The 17,191-nt window shown below is 34.2% G+C and overlaps 1 protein-coding gene across 5 annotated transcripts in view; it reads left to right on the top strand.

Moving 5' to 3' along the window:
- LOC128020245 (fibrous sheath CABYR-binding protein) overlaps nt 1-17,191 on the top strand; it is a 37,600-nt gene that overhangs the window by 1,392 nt on the left and 19,017 nt on the right. For 2 of the 5 annotated variants that reach the window (XM_052607033.1, XM_052607030.1), the window contains exons 2-17: nt 1,188-1,217; nt 1,409-1,459; nt 5,489-5,638; nt 6,466-6,492; nt 6,566-6,601; nt 7,891-7,953; nt 11,055-11,078; nt 11,445-11,477; nt 11,754-11,798; nt 12,298-12,348; nt 12,429-12,464; nt 12,890-12,916; nt 13,037-13,087; nt 13,593-13,625; nt 16,254-16,376; nt 16,958-17,005. In XM_052607033.1, coding sequence (XP_052462993.1) covers nt 1,188-1,217; nt 1,409-1,459; nt 5,489-5,638; nt 6,466-6,492; nt 6,566-6,601; nt 7,891-7,953; nt 11,055-11,078; nt 11,445-11,477; nt 11,754-11,798; nt 12,298-12,348; nt 12,429-12,464; nt 12,890-12,916; nt 13,037-13,087; nt 13,593-13,625; nt 16,254-16,376; nt 16,958-17,005 — 828 coding nt within the window. The remainder of the gene's footprint in view (nt 1-1,187; nt 1,218-1,408; nt 1,460-5,488; nt 5,639-6,465; nt 6,493-6,565; nt 6,602-7,890; nt 7,954-11,054; nt 11,079-11,444; nt 11,478-11,753; nt 11,799-12,297; nt 12,349-12,428; nt 12,465-12,889; nt 12,917-13,036; nt 13,088-13,592; nt 13,626-16,253; nt 16,377-16,957; nt 17,006-17,191) is intronic. The other 3 variants (XM_052607031.1, XM_052607029.1, XM_052607034.1) reach the window with 3 other exon arrangements.

A 17,191-nucleotide genomic window follows, 5' to 3' on the forward strand; every position in this document is an offset into this window, starting at 1 on the left:
AGGGAGTTTGCATGCCTCTGTCCTGTTTGAGAAGCCCAGCGAGGAACATGCATGGCCACAGCTTTGGAGTTTTTGTATTGTGTTGTGCAGAGAAGCTCTTTGTCCTGTGTTTGTGTGGACAGGTGTGTTGCTGTCCTCCTCTCTGCTCGAGAGCAAACCTCCTTTGTGTCTCTTAATCTGCAACTACCCGACTGCGCCAACCAAGTCAAATAAAGGCCGGCTGTGGAAATTAAAAGCTTGGGGGAGAAAAATCGTTAGCGTTTGTGCAAATACGAGCAGGATTTCAGTCTAAAGCAGCTGAAATCTGACTGCCATGAAGAAAGGTGTTACATAATGGATCTGTGTCATTTTACAACACAAAAAGCATGATGCAGGAAGCACTCGATGTCCATCCAGAGAGCTGACTAATAAAGCAAACACACGTCATGTACCACTTCATTTGCATTAAAACCGAACATGCATCTGTTTAAGAAAAATCGAACATAATTTCAGTAAGAATAGTAAATGGAGATGCACTGAAATCATAATTCTGATTAATACTGATCATTACTTTCATGTTATTGCTGATAACCAATAAATAGCACATATTAAACTCTTTTATTGTCCCATTTCTGATAGAAATGAAAAACAAGTAGTTTTAATTGCAACAGGTGACTTTCAGGTGAAAAACAGACATTATTTCAACATTTTTCAAACTTTATTTGTGTTATTTTAGTATACTATGGGTGTTTTTCTTAATATTTCAAGTTATTTATTTTTTTTAATTTTTTTTTACAATTTCTGCTTTCATGTTAACATTTTTGTAATTTGTTGTGCATTCTTGACATTTTTTCTTAGTTTTGCAGTTTTTAAATATGTCTACACAGTTTTAGTTATTTTAGTACATGTTAAACATAAAAAAAAAAAAAAAATGTCCCTTGGAAACAAAAATGCTGAAATAAAATGCATATTTTTTAGCTATGTTTTTTTTTTTAATGGTCTTAATTTTAGTAAACTATAATAGCCCTATCTTAGATGATATTAAAGATAATGTAAATGTAAAAATAGGGGAAATGAGCATGCACAATTAAATATAACACATATAGTACAAATACAGTGTGCATCTGTAATAGTAAAGTCAAACCAAACGTGTAGCATCTGTTGGTGAAATCTCACGTTCTCTAAGCGTCTTTGGTTGTGTTTTTCAGACGATGGAGTGGAAGGCACAGAGAATGGCGGTACGTTATAACTCTGAACACACCCTCCTCTGGTAACACACTTCTCTGTGACGTGCCAAAGCAATAAAACTGAGCGATGGCAATCAGTGATCTCACAGTGTGTTTGTTCACGTGGTCCAGTGCACCACTGCTGTCCTGATGATAAAGATGATAAACGTGGGTTGCTAATTTACCTTTTATCTCATATACAGATCCTCCGGCAGATGACCTCGCTCCAGAAGACTCAGCCGTTCCTTCTGAAGGTGATGATAAGCTTCATATGTCTGCGTGCAATTCAATTCACAGCAGGGGATACTGATGCTAAATACAAAAACACAAATCATGCATAATTAGGATAAGAGCTCAAAAAGTCTGCTGACGTCAGAAACTGTGAGTGTTTTACACAAATGTAGTCAAATTGACACGGTGTTCATGCCCTCATGCTCCAAAACCATCAACACAGCACTAAACAGAAGTAAATACGACCCAGACGATATTAAATACGGGTTTGGTATCGCCGTCACTCGATATCCAGCATAAAATCTGAGTCCTGAAGCAAAAGCAGAAAGAGATCATTTTCGTGGCAGTAATTTATGAGCGATTGATTTCACAGGAACGTCACGGTTGTGTTTCGTTCCTCAACAACCTGTTGTTTATAGGATTTATGCAAAGCACTGCTGTGTAGATCTCTCTGTATGAGTATAATAATGAAGATCCAGCTGACACACTCAGAACAAAGAGATGTTAAAGTTCACTGGGGCAGAAAATTGTCAAAAAGCACACCTTTGTACCTAAAGTGCACATATTAGTACCTAAAAGGTACAAAAGTGCATCTCTCTCAGTGGCAACTTTTGTACTTTTTTTATTTAAATTTTTTTTTAGAGAGTGCACGTTCACAAAAATAATATTAATGTTAGAGCAAAATGTTCTTAAAGTAATGTTTATGGAACGGTCCTTTTTTATAATATTTGATATGCATTCTCATATGATGAGAATGGATTAAAATATCTTCATGATGGCATTTTAGCTTTATTTCTAAGAGCGTGTGTGATCATGATCTCTTCTTGAGTTTGTGCGGTAGATTTCCATCAGACAGGGAAGATGTTGGATTCAGTCTGTTGACCAGAGCAGATAAAGATCTGTGTGAGTTGTGTATTTCTCCACAGGCATGAAATCAAGGTGTTTTTATCCCGAAGCAAACACAATCCTATCGTCTTATCTCACAGCACACAACATGAGATTAAACAGAAATAGAAAAAAAAGACTGAAATTAGAGCATACTGTACAACACATGTCAAAAATGTTAATTTTTATTTAAAAAAATATTAAGATTAAAAAATATTGGGAAACTTATACTTTATAATAAGATATATATATATATATATATATATATATATATATATATATATATATATATATATATATATAATGTTTAACACATTAACAATCATCAGTGATGCATAAAATTTATCAAAAGTGTCAGTGAAGTCATTTATAATGTTACAAAAGATTTCTATTTCAAATAAATGTTGTTCTTCTAAAATTTCTATTCATCTGTGAATATTGAAAAATAAAATGCATCACGTTTTCCACTAAAATATTGTGCAGCACAACATTGATAATAATCAGAAATGTTTCTTGAGCAGTAAATCATCATATTATTCTGATTTCTGAAGATCATGTGACACTGAAGACTGGAGGAATGATGCTGAAAATACAGCGGAGCATCACAGAAATACATTACACTTTAACACAGATTCACACAGAAAACAGTTATTTAAAACTGTAAAATATTTCAATTTTTACAGCATTTTTGATCAAATAAATGCAGTCTCGCTGTTAAATGGTCTCAAAATGTTCCCTAGAAACTGCATCACACGGCCGAGTGAGGTTTTTTAGACGTGTGCCCGTATCATTATGATTCTCCACCATTTCTAACCGTTGGCAGTCATTTTTGGCGTTCTCCGGGTGTAAAGCATTGAGCAGGTTTTGTGAGTCTGTGCTCCAGGAATGCAATGTTCTCAACTTCATCTTTGTTCAGAGCATGAAAGTGAACTTTTTGTCAGACAGGCTTTTAAAGGCACCGACTCAGGGTTTTTTGTAGGATTTAGTAACCAGTTAAGTGTCTGTCTGCCTTCCATCTCTGTTCCTTTCTAATTCAGTGAAGAGAAGTGAGTGTGTCAGACCTGTAACAGACCGCAGATCAACACCACTCCATTAAACACATGCACTTTAGCTATATTCACTTAGATATTTAGATATCAGATATATTTCTCTCAAGTTTAAAGAAATAGTTAAATTTTTACTCACCCTCATGTCTTTCCAAACCTGTAAGACTGATTTTCTTCCCTGAACCAAAAAGGAGATGCATGCATGAAGCTTTTGTCTTTTACAAAAGCAAGATTATCAGTGAATAGCAACTTAAATTTAATCAGTTCTTCACATGAAGCATCATACAACTTCATTAGACTTGGATTTGTTTGGATGAAAGTATTGAAAACCACATGAAGATGAGTAATTATGTAAATGTTTTAAACTGTTCTATAGTTTCTGCAGTGATTTGGCTACAAAAGTTTTTGTTTTTATCCAGGATACCTAAAACGAACACCATTACAAATATTTTTTAGTAATTTAAATAAAGCTGAAATCAAAGAAGAAAAACTGAAATAAAATTCAGTTGAAAACTATATTTAGTAACTGAAAAAAACATTGAAATATCTAGTTTCCTTGTTGTTATGATTATAACGTTATTTAAAGGTTACAAAAATGTTTCTTAAATGTTTTACTGATTTTATTATTACTCAATGTTTATTTTAGTTATTTAAAACTTTTTAAAATGTCCACTTTTTGTTAAAACTATAACATTATTTAAAGGTTACAAAAACATTTCTAAAACATTGCACTAATGTTATCTTACCCAAAATATAACGTTATTTGAATGTTTATTTTTAATATTCTAAGAACGTTAAAATGTCCAGATTTCTTGTTGTGATTAGAATATAATTTAAAGGTTACAAAAACGTTTCTTAAAATGATATGCAAACTTTAATTTATTTGAACGTTTAGTTTTAAAATTCTAAAATCATTTTGTTGTGAATACAACATTAGTTAAAAGTTACAAAGATGTTTCCTAAACGTTGTACAGTATTAATTTACTTAACATTTAATATTATTTGAAAATGTATTTTTGTTATTTTATAAACATTAAAATGCCGAATGTTGAGACTTTAATGTTATCTAAAGGATACTTTTTTTTTTTTTTTCACAATTTTACACCAGAAAAGTTATTTGAATGTTCATTTCTAATATTCTAAGAATGTTAAAATGTTTAAAGGATACAAAAATATTTTCTTAAAATGATCTGCTAACTTTAAAATTAACGTTTATTTTTAAAATTCTAAAAACGTTTTGTTGTGATAAAAACATTGTTTGAAAGTTACAAAAAGGTTTAAAGGTTTTGTAAACATTGTACTATTTAATTTTTTTTACTTAACATTTAACATTATTTGAACATTTATTTTTGTTACTTTATAAATGTTAAAATATAATTTTTTGTTGTGATGATAATGTTATTTAAAGGTTACAAAAAAAAAAAAACTAAATTTTATATTCACCCCAGAAAAAAAGTATAACGTTATTTGAATGTTTATTTGTAATATTCTAAGAATGTTGTCATGACTGTAACATTATTTAAAGATAACAAAAACATTTCCTAGATGTTCATCACGCACAAATAACATCTTAAGTACGTTTTAAGAATTTCACAACATTATCAAATATTCATAAAGTTCCATGAACATTACTTTGAGAATTTTTGGTCCCGACATTGATATAACATTTAAAAAGCATTGCCTGTTTAGTTGATGTCACCTGAGATCGCAGGATGGGAAACAAACCTGTATTTGTATGTACTTTCATGTGTATCTAGTAATGAACAGCTCTTGTGAAGCTGATACGAGGGTCTGGAACAGGTCTGTTCTTGATAAACTCCTCACTGGATGTTTCTGATGTTAGAAATGCAGAACTGTCACGACATGTAACATATAGATCTTATATTTGCTGAAAACAGCGCCGCGGGAGATTTACTGCTGGATTCCAGCGAGGCGACGGAGACTGTGTGTGATTTATGGTCACCTGTGCGCTTGAGAAGAGCTTGGGTTATTCTTCAGGCTCAAACGAGAAAAGCCACGTGTTAGAGAGATAGGATCTGACAGCCACTGATGCTCCTGATGCTGACAGGAACAAATCTGTGGGATGGTGTCACCTGTCTGACTGTGAGATCTCTGTCACAGCTCCAGACGCTGAAGAGCCAGCTAAAGAACCCCCTGGAGAAACATCACCTGAAGATCCAGCACCTGGAGAAACACCTGAAGAAACACCTGAAGAAACACCTGGAGAAACACCTGGAGATCCAGCGGAGGAGGCTGTGGATGAGGCAGCAGGTTAAACAAACATTAACATTAAAGCACTCTACAGTGAAAGACGTTCTTAGCAGGATTTGCCAAATTAAATCTGTAATACATTTAAATAAGCTGAAATAAAATATAAATATGGAAACAGAAGTAATTAAATAAATAAAAAATAGCCAGCTAAATGAAATAATTTAACATGCTAAAGTTACTGACTATAAATAAATAAAAACTAAAACTAAAGCCAGGCTTATAATACTTAACTAAATCTACAATTGAGGATAAAAAAGTTCCTCAATTTTATATATATATTTTTTATAAAATCATATATATATATATTATATTATATATAACATTTTATTTTAGTTAATTGCCAAGGCAACATCATTTTTATTTAAGATGATGTACCAAAATAACAACAACAACAAAAAAATTAAATATAATAAAAATTACAAAATTACAACAGAATTACTACAATTAAAATGTAAAAAGAAAATGCAAAAAGAAAATGAATTCAAACTGCTGATGAAAAATTTAACACTTAACTAACACTATTAAAAATATGAAAATATTTAAAACAATCTAGTAACTGAAATAAAATAAAATCTAAATATTAGATGAAAAGCATCTATAGTATAATACAGATGCAAACAGCCCTTGTTTTCTGTGGTATAATCACTGTAACGCATGGCTTCAACTGGCGTTATGCAATATACATTTTACATATATTTCCATTTAAATCACAATATTAGTCAATGCATTAATATAGACTGTGCATTATATAGATGTGTATTCATCAGTGTGTTTCATAATAGTGTAGAGTGATAAAGAATGACATGTTGTTTTGTGTGTGTTAACAGATCCTGAAGACACAGACTCAGAGTCAGGTACAGCTCATTCTCTACAGGTGTTCAGTTCATGCTTTAGCTGATGCTTAAGATCTGATGTGTGTTTCCTCAGACGCTGCGACAGAAGAAGCTGAAGAGACACCAGCAGGTGAGCTGAACCAAATAAAGCCATCACACCACAAAGGCATACTGTATATACATATATAACCATATATTATGGATATTAAAAACAGCCACAGAAAACATTTTAAAAAGGGCCTGTGCAAGTCATGGCAATTTCTGAAAGATAATGTGTCCCAGTTATTCTCTGCCCTACAATATTTCATAGCCAGAAGCTGCTCTTTCCGAATGCAATCTTTAATAAAAATGATTTTTAAAATCCTTCAAATATCCTGTAACCGTGAAGGCCTGGAAAAGTCATAGAAATGCATCAGATGGAAGACTGGGAAGCCTGAAATAATCATGTGGTTTTGACTAGGGCATATTTTCCTCTCTTTTGCCGACAGTAGCTGAAAAACAGACACAACCGATCAGACATGATGGCTTGGCAACTCAACGAGCTTAAGATGAAACACTAAAACCACTAACTGCTAGGAAATAAACTGTGAACTTAACAAATTCATTCAGTAAACAATTACAAATGTTCCCTTGGCAACTAACTGAAAATTCAATAATAAAAAATTAAACTGAAGCATTAAAATTACTAATAAAAATGACCAAAGCACAACAAAACTAAAACTAAAATGAAAGCAGAATAAAGTAAAAATACAGATGCAGTTCAACTTAAATAGTTATATTAATAAAATAAAATATATTATAAAACAAATATTATAAATGTTGCTTGGCAACTAACTAAATAAATAATACATTGAAACTGAAGAATTAAAACTACTAACTAAAACTGAACTTAATTTTCATGATTAATATTTATTTTACTTTATTTATTTTTAAAAAGAAACTAACAAAAAAACTGAATTGTTGCTCTGGCAACTGAAAAATAATATTTTGAAATTAGTTTATTAAGAATAAAAGACTATAACTGAACTAAAACTAAACTAATAAAAAATCACTGAAGTAATTGAAATAAAGCTTAAATAAAATAAAATATAAATATTAGATAAAACCTTGGAAACTGAAATAAGTTTAAGCTGAAGCATTACATTTAATAAAAAATAAACCTAAAATAAGAATACAAATAAATAGGAATATAAAATAAAACTAATAAAAATTACAAAAGCACAACAAAACTAGAACTAAAATGAAAACTAAAGAACTGAAAATGTAGATGCAGTGTTTAAGAAGCGCTTGCTGTGGACACAGACTGATGTTATTATACACACACACACACACACACACACACACACACACACAAACACACACCCACCCACACACACACACAGACTGCTGACTCCTGCTTCACTGGTTTTGCTCCATCAGCTGAAGAGGAAGCTGCTGAAGAAGGAGCAGAAGGAGCAGAAGAAGCAGAAGCTCCTGAAGCAGGTAGAGATATGAGTCTCTCTGATCTCAGTCAAACTCTCTGCCTTTTTCAAATGACTTTCCCAAAAAGCTATTCATGACATTCTCTTCCCAAACTCATCCTTATTTCACTTTCCTAATCTTACAATGGGATAAAAGTTTATACTGCAGCACATTCTGTGCTTGCTGGACTGTAACAAGATCTGTTCAATAATTGGCTTAATATGAGTGAAGATGCTTATATCTATAGAAATGCATTGGTTACGTATGTAAGCCTCGTTCCCTGAAGGAGGGAAACGGAGACGTTACGAATGGGATCTCACCCGAGAGCCCAATCACCTTCAAGTGGTGCAAAATGAGCCAATGGTACACAAAGTACCTTGGTCTGCTGGATTTGCATCGCGAGCTCCACCCCACAGAGCGGGTATATAACGAGCAGCGCGAGCAACTCGCATTCAAGTCTTCGCTGAGGAGCCTAGCCAGTGACCCGGCCGTTCAACGGAACAGCGATGTGGCAAGGGGACATAACGTCTCCGTTCCCTCCTTCAGGGAACGAGGGTTACATACATTACCAAGACGTTCCCTTTCAGTCGGTCACGTTCGATGTTATGAATGGGGTCAAAATGCCACATGGCTGTCTTCCAGCGACCCGTGTGAGTGATAGCACCCTGTCGTGAGGCAGGACGAGTGAGGGCCTATAGCTCACACAGAATACACTGGGTAGCATATTCCAGCTGGACGTATCCTAGCAGGCTGCCTGTCCATGGGAGGACTTACAGAAGGCACGTATCCACCAAGGTGGTGATACGTAAGAACTCTGAGATACTGGAAGTTTCAACGACAGAGCTGGCAAGGGGCTTACCAAGGGAATGACAAATGCTGCGGAGAGACTTACTGTGGACATACACACGTGGGATTGCCCAGAAAAGGGGAATCACAACACATGGGCTGACCAAAGGGCATGTACGCAAGTGTTGGACATCAACAGTACCACCACGCCAAGCGGAGGCGCTCTGTGGACACATTGCATCGCAACAGAACACTCCACCGGGGGAATCCCAGCATACCCCTTGGCCACCCCGCCATCAAGGGTAGTGAAGGCGGAGGAAGTACCAGAACGGTTTCGGGCAGTTAAAGGTGCCTTCCATGTGGTTACTTCCTGGTGCACTTCCGGGAAGAAAGGAACCAAAGGGGGGTACTGGTGATCTGCATGAGCAGCCCCCAGGAACCAATCATCCAGCCTTGAGCGCTCGGGACAGGGCGGAGGATTCCACTCAAGCCCGATGCTCTCCACTGCCCGGGAAAGCACAGCAGTCAGCTTGGGATCGGACTCGGACAACTCCCGAGGGAGGCAACGCAGCTGAATCCTCATCTCCCGAGGACTCAAGCCAGCCTTGTGATGTGGCGATCAACATACAGTCCTCTTCGCAAGCCCGAAATGAGATGTCTGGAGCCTGAGAGGGTCAAGCAAACTCATGCGGAAACTCAAACGGCTGCAGCGTATGTGAGGGGGTGTGGCCCGAGGAGGTTGGGTCGTAAGGGAAGCCCACACAGTAACCCTTAAATTAACCTGGCCTCTCTTACGAGAAGAAGAGCTAGAACAGGGTGTGGCAAAGGGGACTCTATACTTTTAAGGTAATCGAGTCTCGATCTCAACACCGAGATGGTCATTTCCCCGCAATGAGAACATGAGCCATCCACGAACGCAGTCTCAGCGTGCTGGAAGCCCAGACACATGACACAGTGATCGTGGCCATCACGAGGAGCGATGTATCGACTGCACCCAGAAACACACAGGCGAAAATGACATCTTTAAAAAGACGAAAATCGGCCTGTATCTCTTTTGTGAAAGGAAATAGCTCTTTCAGAGGTGTTGAAGCACTCAGAGGAACGCGAGAGCTGTCGCAGGAAACCCAGACGAACTTCTGAATCGCGTCGTCACACCAACACCAGCTCTTGCTGGTAGCACTCTGGTGAAAGCAGCAAGCGATGTGCTCGGCTCCAAAGCGAAAGCTTGAATGCGAGTTGCTTGCGCTGCTCCTTATATACCCGCTTTGCTTTTTCTTATATAGATTCTTATATATTCCCACATTCTGCTTTTTACTTATATAGCTCGCGATGCAAATCCCACAGACCAAGGTACTTTGTGTACCAATGGCTCGTTTTGTACCACTTGAAGGTGATTGGGCTCTCGGGCTAGATCCTTTTCGTAACGTCGAACGTAACCGACTGAAATGGAACTTAACACTGCATTCAACTGAAATATGAGAAAAATTTAACTAACTTCTAAAGCATTTTTAGGTGAAATTTTGTGCACTCAAAAAATATTTGTAAGATTTATGTATTTTAATTGCATATAAAATTTAAACTTATTTATGAAATTTACTTATTACTTTAAATATGAGGTTTGTGAATTTATATGTCATATTTTATTCACTGAATAAATGTAAAAGTTTTACGACTGAACAGATTAATGCTGTATTTGAATAAATACATTATTTTGAATAATATGGTTATGTTAATTAAATCAAATAGATGCAAATAGCTGATAATAAACTATAGCATGGTTTCTGAGTGAAATCTGATCTGTTTCATTTATGTATCAATGTTATTTTAGTATTATTGAGATACTTTTATAGTTTTTGTTAATATTTTGAATTAGATTTCAAGTTAATTTTAAGTTTAATTTAAAGTTTAAGTTTTAGTAATTTTCTCTGGCATTTTTTTTTTAAATATGTCTGTATAGTTTTTATTCATTTTTAGTTTTAGTACATCAAGATAAACAAATTTAAGATGAGAAATGTTGCCTTGGAAACCAGCTGAGTTCAAGTTTTATATATTTTACTTCATTTTACTTAATATTTATTTGATTTAAAATACGATTTTTTTAAAAATAGTTTTAATCTTAGTTTAGTTAAATATAATAACATTGTAATGCATGACTGACAGATATGCATGGCATCAAGTTAATTCATTAATTGGTTTATGTAACGGTAATCTAGATGCATGGAGAGCTTATATTCAATTCAAACACATAAATCTTTAATTTAGACAAACCTGTATATAACAGCCTGTATTAATCTAAACATGTGATACTGATCACTGTTTGTTCATTTTGGTTCTAGATGAAGCCGATGCAACTAAAACAGGTACGCAGCTCATTTATTTTCAGTTTATATATATTAGGGATGCACGATATTGGATTTTGGCCGATATTCGATATGCCGATATTTTAAAAAATAATTTTGGCCGATACCGATATCGATATATATACAAATTTTTCGCCTGATATATTTAAACTTTAATTTTACTAAAGAGAAATCTCTTCTGTACTGATTCTACCATAAATGTATTATTTTACAAATGTAGACAGACATTCACATCTGAAAAACAGGTCAATTATTTCACTTGGAGAATATCGGTTTGGCTCATTGGCAGAAATATTCATATCGGCCGATACCGATGATGGTCATTTTAAGCTTTTATCGGCCGATACCGATGTTGTTATCTTTCAGAAGCCGATCCACCTGTTGAAGATCCTGAAGAAGGTGAAACACGGATTTCCTCACAGCTTGATCTTCACAAAGCCACAATCTGACGTCATCTATAAACTTTGCTTTGCTTTCGATACACACAAACAATAGATTATTATGAACAGTATTTTACTGACACAGTTCAACTATAACGAAGTCAATTACTATGGTGTTTTATAAATACTGTAATATCACTCTTAAAAAAAATCTGATGAATCTTTGATCTACTTTACCAAAATGTACATTGACCGTTCATTCCAGAAGAGATCTTAAACATCTTTGTATTGTCAGAAACCAAGCCTGGAGAAGCTTTAGATGATGCAGAAACAGAAGAAGGTAAGAGATGACCAAACCCTAAAGCAGAATCATATCTATCCTTTCACAAAGTCAATCAATTATTCATTAAAAAGGCGATTTATTCAATATGCAAATTAAGAATAAGAATGCAATTTAATAAAATTGAATAATTTAGCCAATTTATGCGTTATCTATTTTTATGCATATTTTATATCAACCCTTATTTTGAGGAATTTTTCTTTTTACATTGTTGTACTGTCATTTATGTTTTTTTTTTGTTTTTTTAAATCATTGTATTACAGAAAGTAGAGTCTAAAAGAAAAGACAAATAGTAATTATAATAATTATTATAATAATATAAATATATTTTTTTGAGTATGTATTACAGTAATGAGAAATCGAGTGACTAATGAGCTTTGTAGTAATGAAAATAAATATATATTAAAATGATTTTGTTGTGAAATGTGACTGGATGCTTTGATGAGATTCAGCTTAGAGTTTTTCTGGACTAAAGTCTCAAACGCTGGTGTTGTTCTAGACTCGACTGCTGTTCCAGAGGAACCCGTGGAACCCAAAGTGTTTGTGAAAGGTCTGTCCTTAATTACACCGCTGTTTTACCATCCGTCACGTCCAGCTTTGTGTTTACATGTGCTTCTGTGTTTCCTCCAGATAATGCTGCAGGATTCGATCTCTCTGATGCGTTTGGTAAGAGATCGTCACAAAGCTTGAGGCGTTTGAGTTTGTTTTGTGGTTATTCCACCAGCAGATGATCTACATCTGGAATCAGAAATGAGAGAAAAATCAATCTGAGTAATGTCACATATGGTGCATCACACAGAATAAAGCGGTGTGTGTTTGCAGTTTGAGTGCATCTGAAGTGCTCACGTGATGCACGACTGAACTGGAACAGAATCTAGTGTGTGTCTGATTACCTGCTCTCACTCACTCGTTAGTAATCACACACTTCATTTATCTGCTGCTCTTGGTTTGGCAAGTGAAAACTGTCAATTAAAAGAGAAGATTAGTATTTCAGCGCAAAACTTACGTGCAGTGAATCAGACAGTGTGTGCTGATAAATAATAAGAAATAAACACTAGCAGTTTATATATCATTTATCATTTACTTTACAGAAGAGGAAGCACAACCTGAGGATCCAGGTAATTATTTTATTCTAATTTTAGCATGCAATATTTCTCTCTGAAGCTGCTGAAGTTTCCATATTCAGTACAGAACCAATATATTTCACAGTTTGTGTGTTAATTATATGTTTGTTACAGTAAAGACTGAAATGGGAGATGCAGACACACACAAGCCAGGTCAAGGCAGAGGTGCGGCGCTTTTGTTTTATATCATTTGGTCATATTTACATTATGTTTTATAGTGTGTACTTCAATCTTAAAAATGTGAATATTATTATTACGTATTATTCTCAGGTTTGATGAAGTAAGTTGAGTCTGACCTGAATTATAAACATTTTAAAAAAAGTCTTAAAACACTCAAAATTAAAACCTCGGTAGTTTTTGTAAACATTGACAAACTGTATATATTGTGAGAATATTAAATAGTATAGATAATATACAGTAAGTATAGATACAGTAATCACGGTTTGAATGGGCTTCTAGACATCAGAGATACTGATGCATTTCATGAAAACAAGAAAAAATAAATAATAAAATATTGTAAGCAATGCATTATATTCAGAACATTGGCTAAACATGTGCAGCAAAAAGCCTCTACAACAAACAAGGAACTAATTGAATATTGTTCATATTACACATGAATGATTATCGTCAGTATCTGTGTTTGATCTGGTTTTGTTCTCTCTCATCACAGCTCTCAGCGCTGGAGCAGTTTCTGAGCAGAACGGTATCATATTCTCCATCTAGATCATATAAACTAACACTTGTTACGCTACATGTGTGTGAGGAGATGAGCGTGCTTGAGTGTTTCCAGCATGAGCTGATCATACGTGATACCAGTCTAACACACACAAAGATCTGCTTCATGTGTTCAGAACAAATAGTGATCAGCTGCTAAACACGTCAGGTTTGATGTGAACGCATGAGGACGCAGTGATGGAAAACTGACGTAATGAAGCACATTCTGACATGAACATCTGACTTCACAGAAGAAAGAAATTAATATGGCTTTGAGTGACATGCTGATATAAAAAAAAAATATATATATTATTATAAGTCCTGATGAAATTGCTAGATAAATGTCAAAAAGGCATAATTATGAGATAAAAAAAAGTTAAAAAATTTGAATTATGACACAAAATATAATTATTAAATAAGAAATATAAATCATGAACTGATGTTATAAAACTTTTTTATTGAAAAGTCAAAATTAATACAAAATCTAATTTATAAGAGTAAAAAAACGTAATTATGACAATCAAAATTATGACAAAAACATCATTTTGAGATGAAATTATGAGTCAAAATGCCATAATGATTAAATAAAAATATGAAATGATGAAAATAATATGGGTTTGTAATGTCAAAATAAAGTTTAAAAAAATTGGTTAAAAATGTAAAAGTAAAAAATTAGAGATATAAAAAATCTAAAATAAATAAATAATCTGAATTATGACAATATGTAATTTATGAGATTAAGAAATACAAAATGTGACATTTAAAAATTTTTTTTGAGAAAAAGTAGAAATCTAAAATTGAAATAAACATAAAATGCCATAATTATGAAATATAAAGACTTAATTATGACTAATATCAGCTAACATGTTTTATGGAAGATAGGAAAAATATCATAAGAGTAATTTAGATGAGATTAAACTAAATTGTCATTGCAGTAAATCTATAAATATTAGTTAAATCTGATCTAAATCACCCTTATCATTTCCTTTCTTCCTTAAGCATGTGAGATAGTCAGAATATATTATGAATATTTTTGGCTCTTCCGTAGGTCACTTTAAATCTCAGTGTAGAAATGTGAATGGAGCGACGATTGAGGTCAGTTTTTCTTTATATTATCAGTGAATGTCAGAAGCCACGTCTCCTCTCATGGTTCTTATGTGTCACTCAGTAAATAATCTCCTGTTGAGCGTCTTCTGTTCTGCGAGCAGGAGTCTCTTCTGTAGGTCAGGTTCAGTCTTGATTCTCGTCTCCTCGAGGGCTTTTCCCTCACAAACATTCCTGTCACTGTTTGTGTCAGGTCTCGCATCGCTCCGTCAAACCCTGCAGCGCACCGGCGTCCGGAGGGAGCGACACTGACAGACCTCCTGATGCTCCTCTGCTGCAGAGCATTGTGGGTAGACTATTGATAAGAGCCAGTGCTGCATCAGAGCTTCTGATAAACACTGAAGCAGAAACCAACCTGTAGCTGTGTGAAGTGTCTGCTTCATGATATACACAGGATCCCCTAAATCTGGAAATACCAGAAACTGACAGGGAACATCTATATCAAAAACATGTTATAGTCTCCAGTCTACAGCTGCTTCCAAATTATGAGATTATGAGGAAAAGTCACGATTATTACATACAAAGTCATTATGAGATAAAAATAAAAATCTAACATGTTTAATGAAAGATATAAAATAAAACATGTTTGGAGAAAAAATCTGATAAATTTAAATTATGAGATTTAATAAAATAAATAAATTATGACATAAAATGTCAATATTATGAAAAAGTCACAGTTATGTCATTAAGTTATTGTAAAAAAATGGCAAAATTATGAGTTAAAAACGTTCTGACTAAAAATAATTTTGATTGAAGAAAGAAAATTATAAAGAAAACTGTACAATTATGAGATAAAAAAAACGAATTATGACAAAAAGATTAAATAATGACATAATAATAAATTAATAAATTAATAAAAGTAAAAATGTGAATATGAATATGAATGACCCTTTTAGGGATTTATGTCATGGTCAAAGTTACTATGAGATAATGTCGAAATTATGAGATAAAAAGTCATGTAATTATGACAAAAAATGTATGTTTTCTTAGTATCTCATAATTGTAACTTATTACCATAATTGACTTCTTAATCTCAATTATGACTTGGTATTTCATAATTTAGACTTTTATCTCATAATCGAATCGAACAATCGAATTGTTTTTTTTGTCAATTATGATTCATCAAAGCATGTTTTACTTTCTTTTTTATATGATGCAGAAACAGGCTTCAATATAAACCTGAAGTGGCTCCAGTATAATACTGACATCTAGTGGAGCATTATCTGAATCTCTGGCTTCTTCTTATGAACTGATATTATAATAAATAGGGATTTTACCAACTGATCTGTGTTTGCTGACTTTACTGAACACATAAGGATTGAGCAGATCTTTGAGTCTGATTGTGTTATTACTGGTGTTTGTTAAGTCAAGCATCAGTGTTAATAATGCTCAGAACTCCCTCACATCTCTCTAGCACACACAAGAACACTCGATAGTGAGCATACAGCACATAGTGACACGACTGTGAAGTCTGCTTTGACCTGTTGAGCTGGTGTGTGTGGTTCTGTTGCAGACAGTGGATCTGGATCTGGTACGGTCGCTGGTGTTGTTTGTGGGATCGCAGTAGCAGCTGTTGGTGCCATAACGGGATACTTCACCTATCAGAAGAAGAAACTGTGCTTCAACGTCCAGAGAGGTGTGTGGCTCGGCTCATGCTCTAGAACACATTCAGATGGGAATCAGTCAAACACTTACAGTCTAAAACACAACAGACCAACTGTGCTGTTTCTGCACCATCAGATGTGTTTTTCTACTTGATAACATTTGCGATATAACCAATAATGTGGAGTTTGGAGCAGGTTTAATAGTAAAGGAAACCTGTTTGAAAACAGTCATAATGTATGTTCATGCATCACACACTCTGAATGAAATCATGATCTTTATAATTTTGTTTGATGCTACTAGTGGCTAGGGATGGGTGAGCTTTCCAAAATATCATATCATATGATCATAACATAGAATTAGACTTAATTATTCACTTAAGACATAACTGACGTCCTTTATTTAAATACAGCGGATATAGAAAGGAATCAGCCCTCTTTAAAGGGCTTATCCAGCTGTCTTTACTCAATGCAACTTATAAGATCCAAGTGAAAGATAAAACACCAGCGTGTCAGACAAACAATGAAACAAACCGATAAAGTCACCAAATTAAAAGTCACAGATAAAGCAGCTAGTACGGTAACTGTTGAATGAGAACGTATGTTTTCTCCTCAGGTGACCCTGAGAGCGTCAAAGAAGAGAACGGCACGCAGAACCACGAGGGTGAGCCATGCACTGCTCATTTTCACCTTCAAATCATCAAATCACTGATATTTGTGTGTTTGTATGGCACTGGATAGGGACATGAACATGTGATCAAGCAAATAATGAAATACAACTATTTCTGCAGAATTGGACACCAAAATAGACTTAGAAGAGAGCAATTACATTCTATTGTATTCATTCTTA

Source organism: Carassius gibelio, chromosome A9 (genome assembly GCF_023724105.1).
Source record: "Carassius gibelio isolate Cgi1373 ecotype wild population from Czech Republic chromosome A9, carGib1.2-hapl.c, whole genome shotgun sequence".
Lineage (NCBI taxonomy): Eukaryota > Metazoa > Chordata > Actinopteri > Cypriniformes > Cyprinidae > Carassius > Carassius gibelio.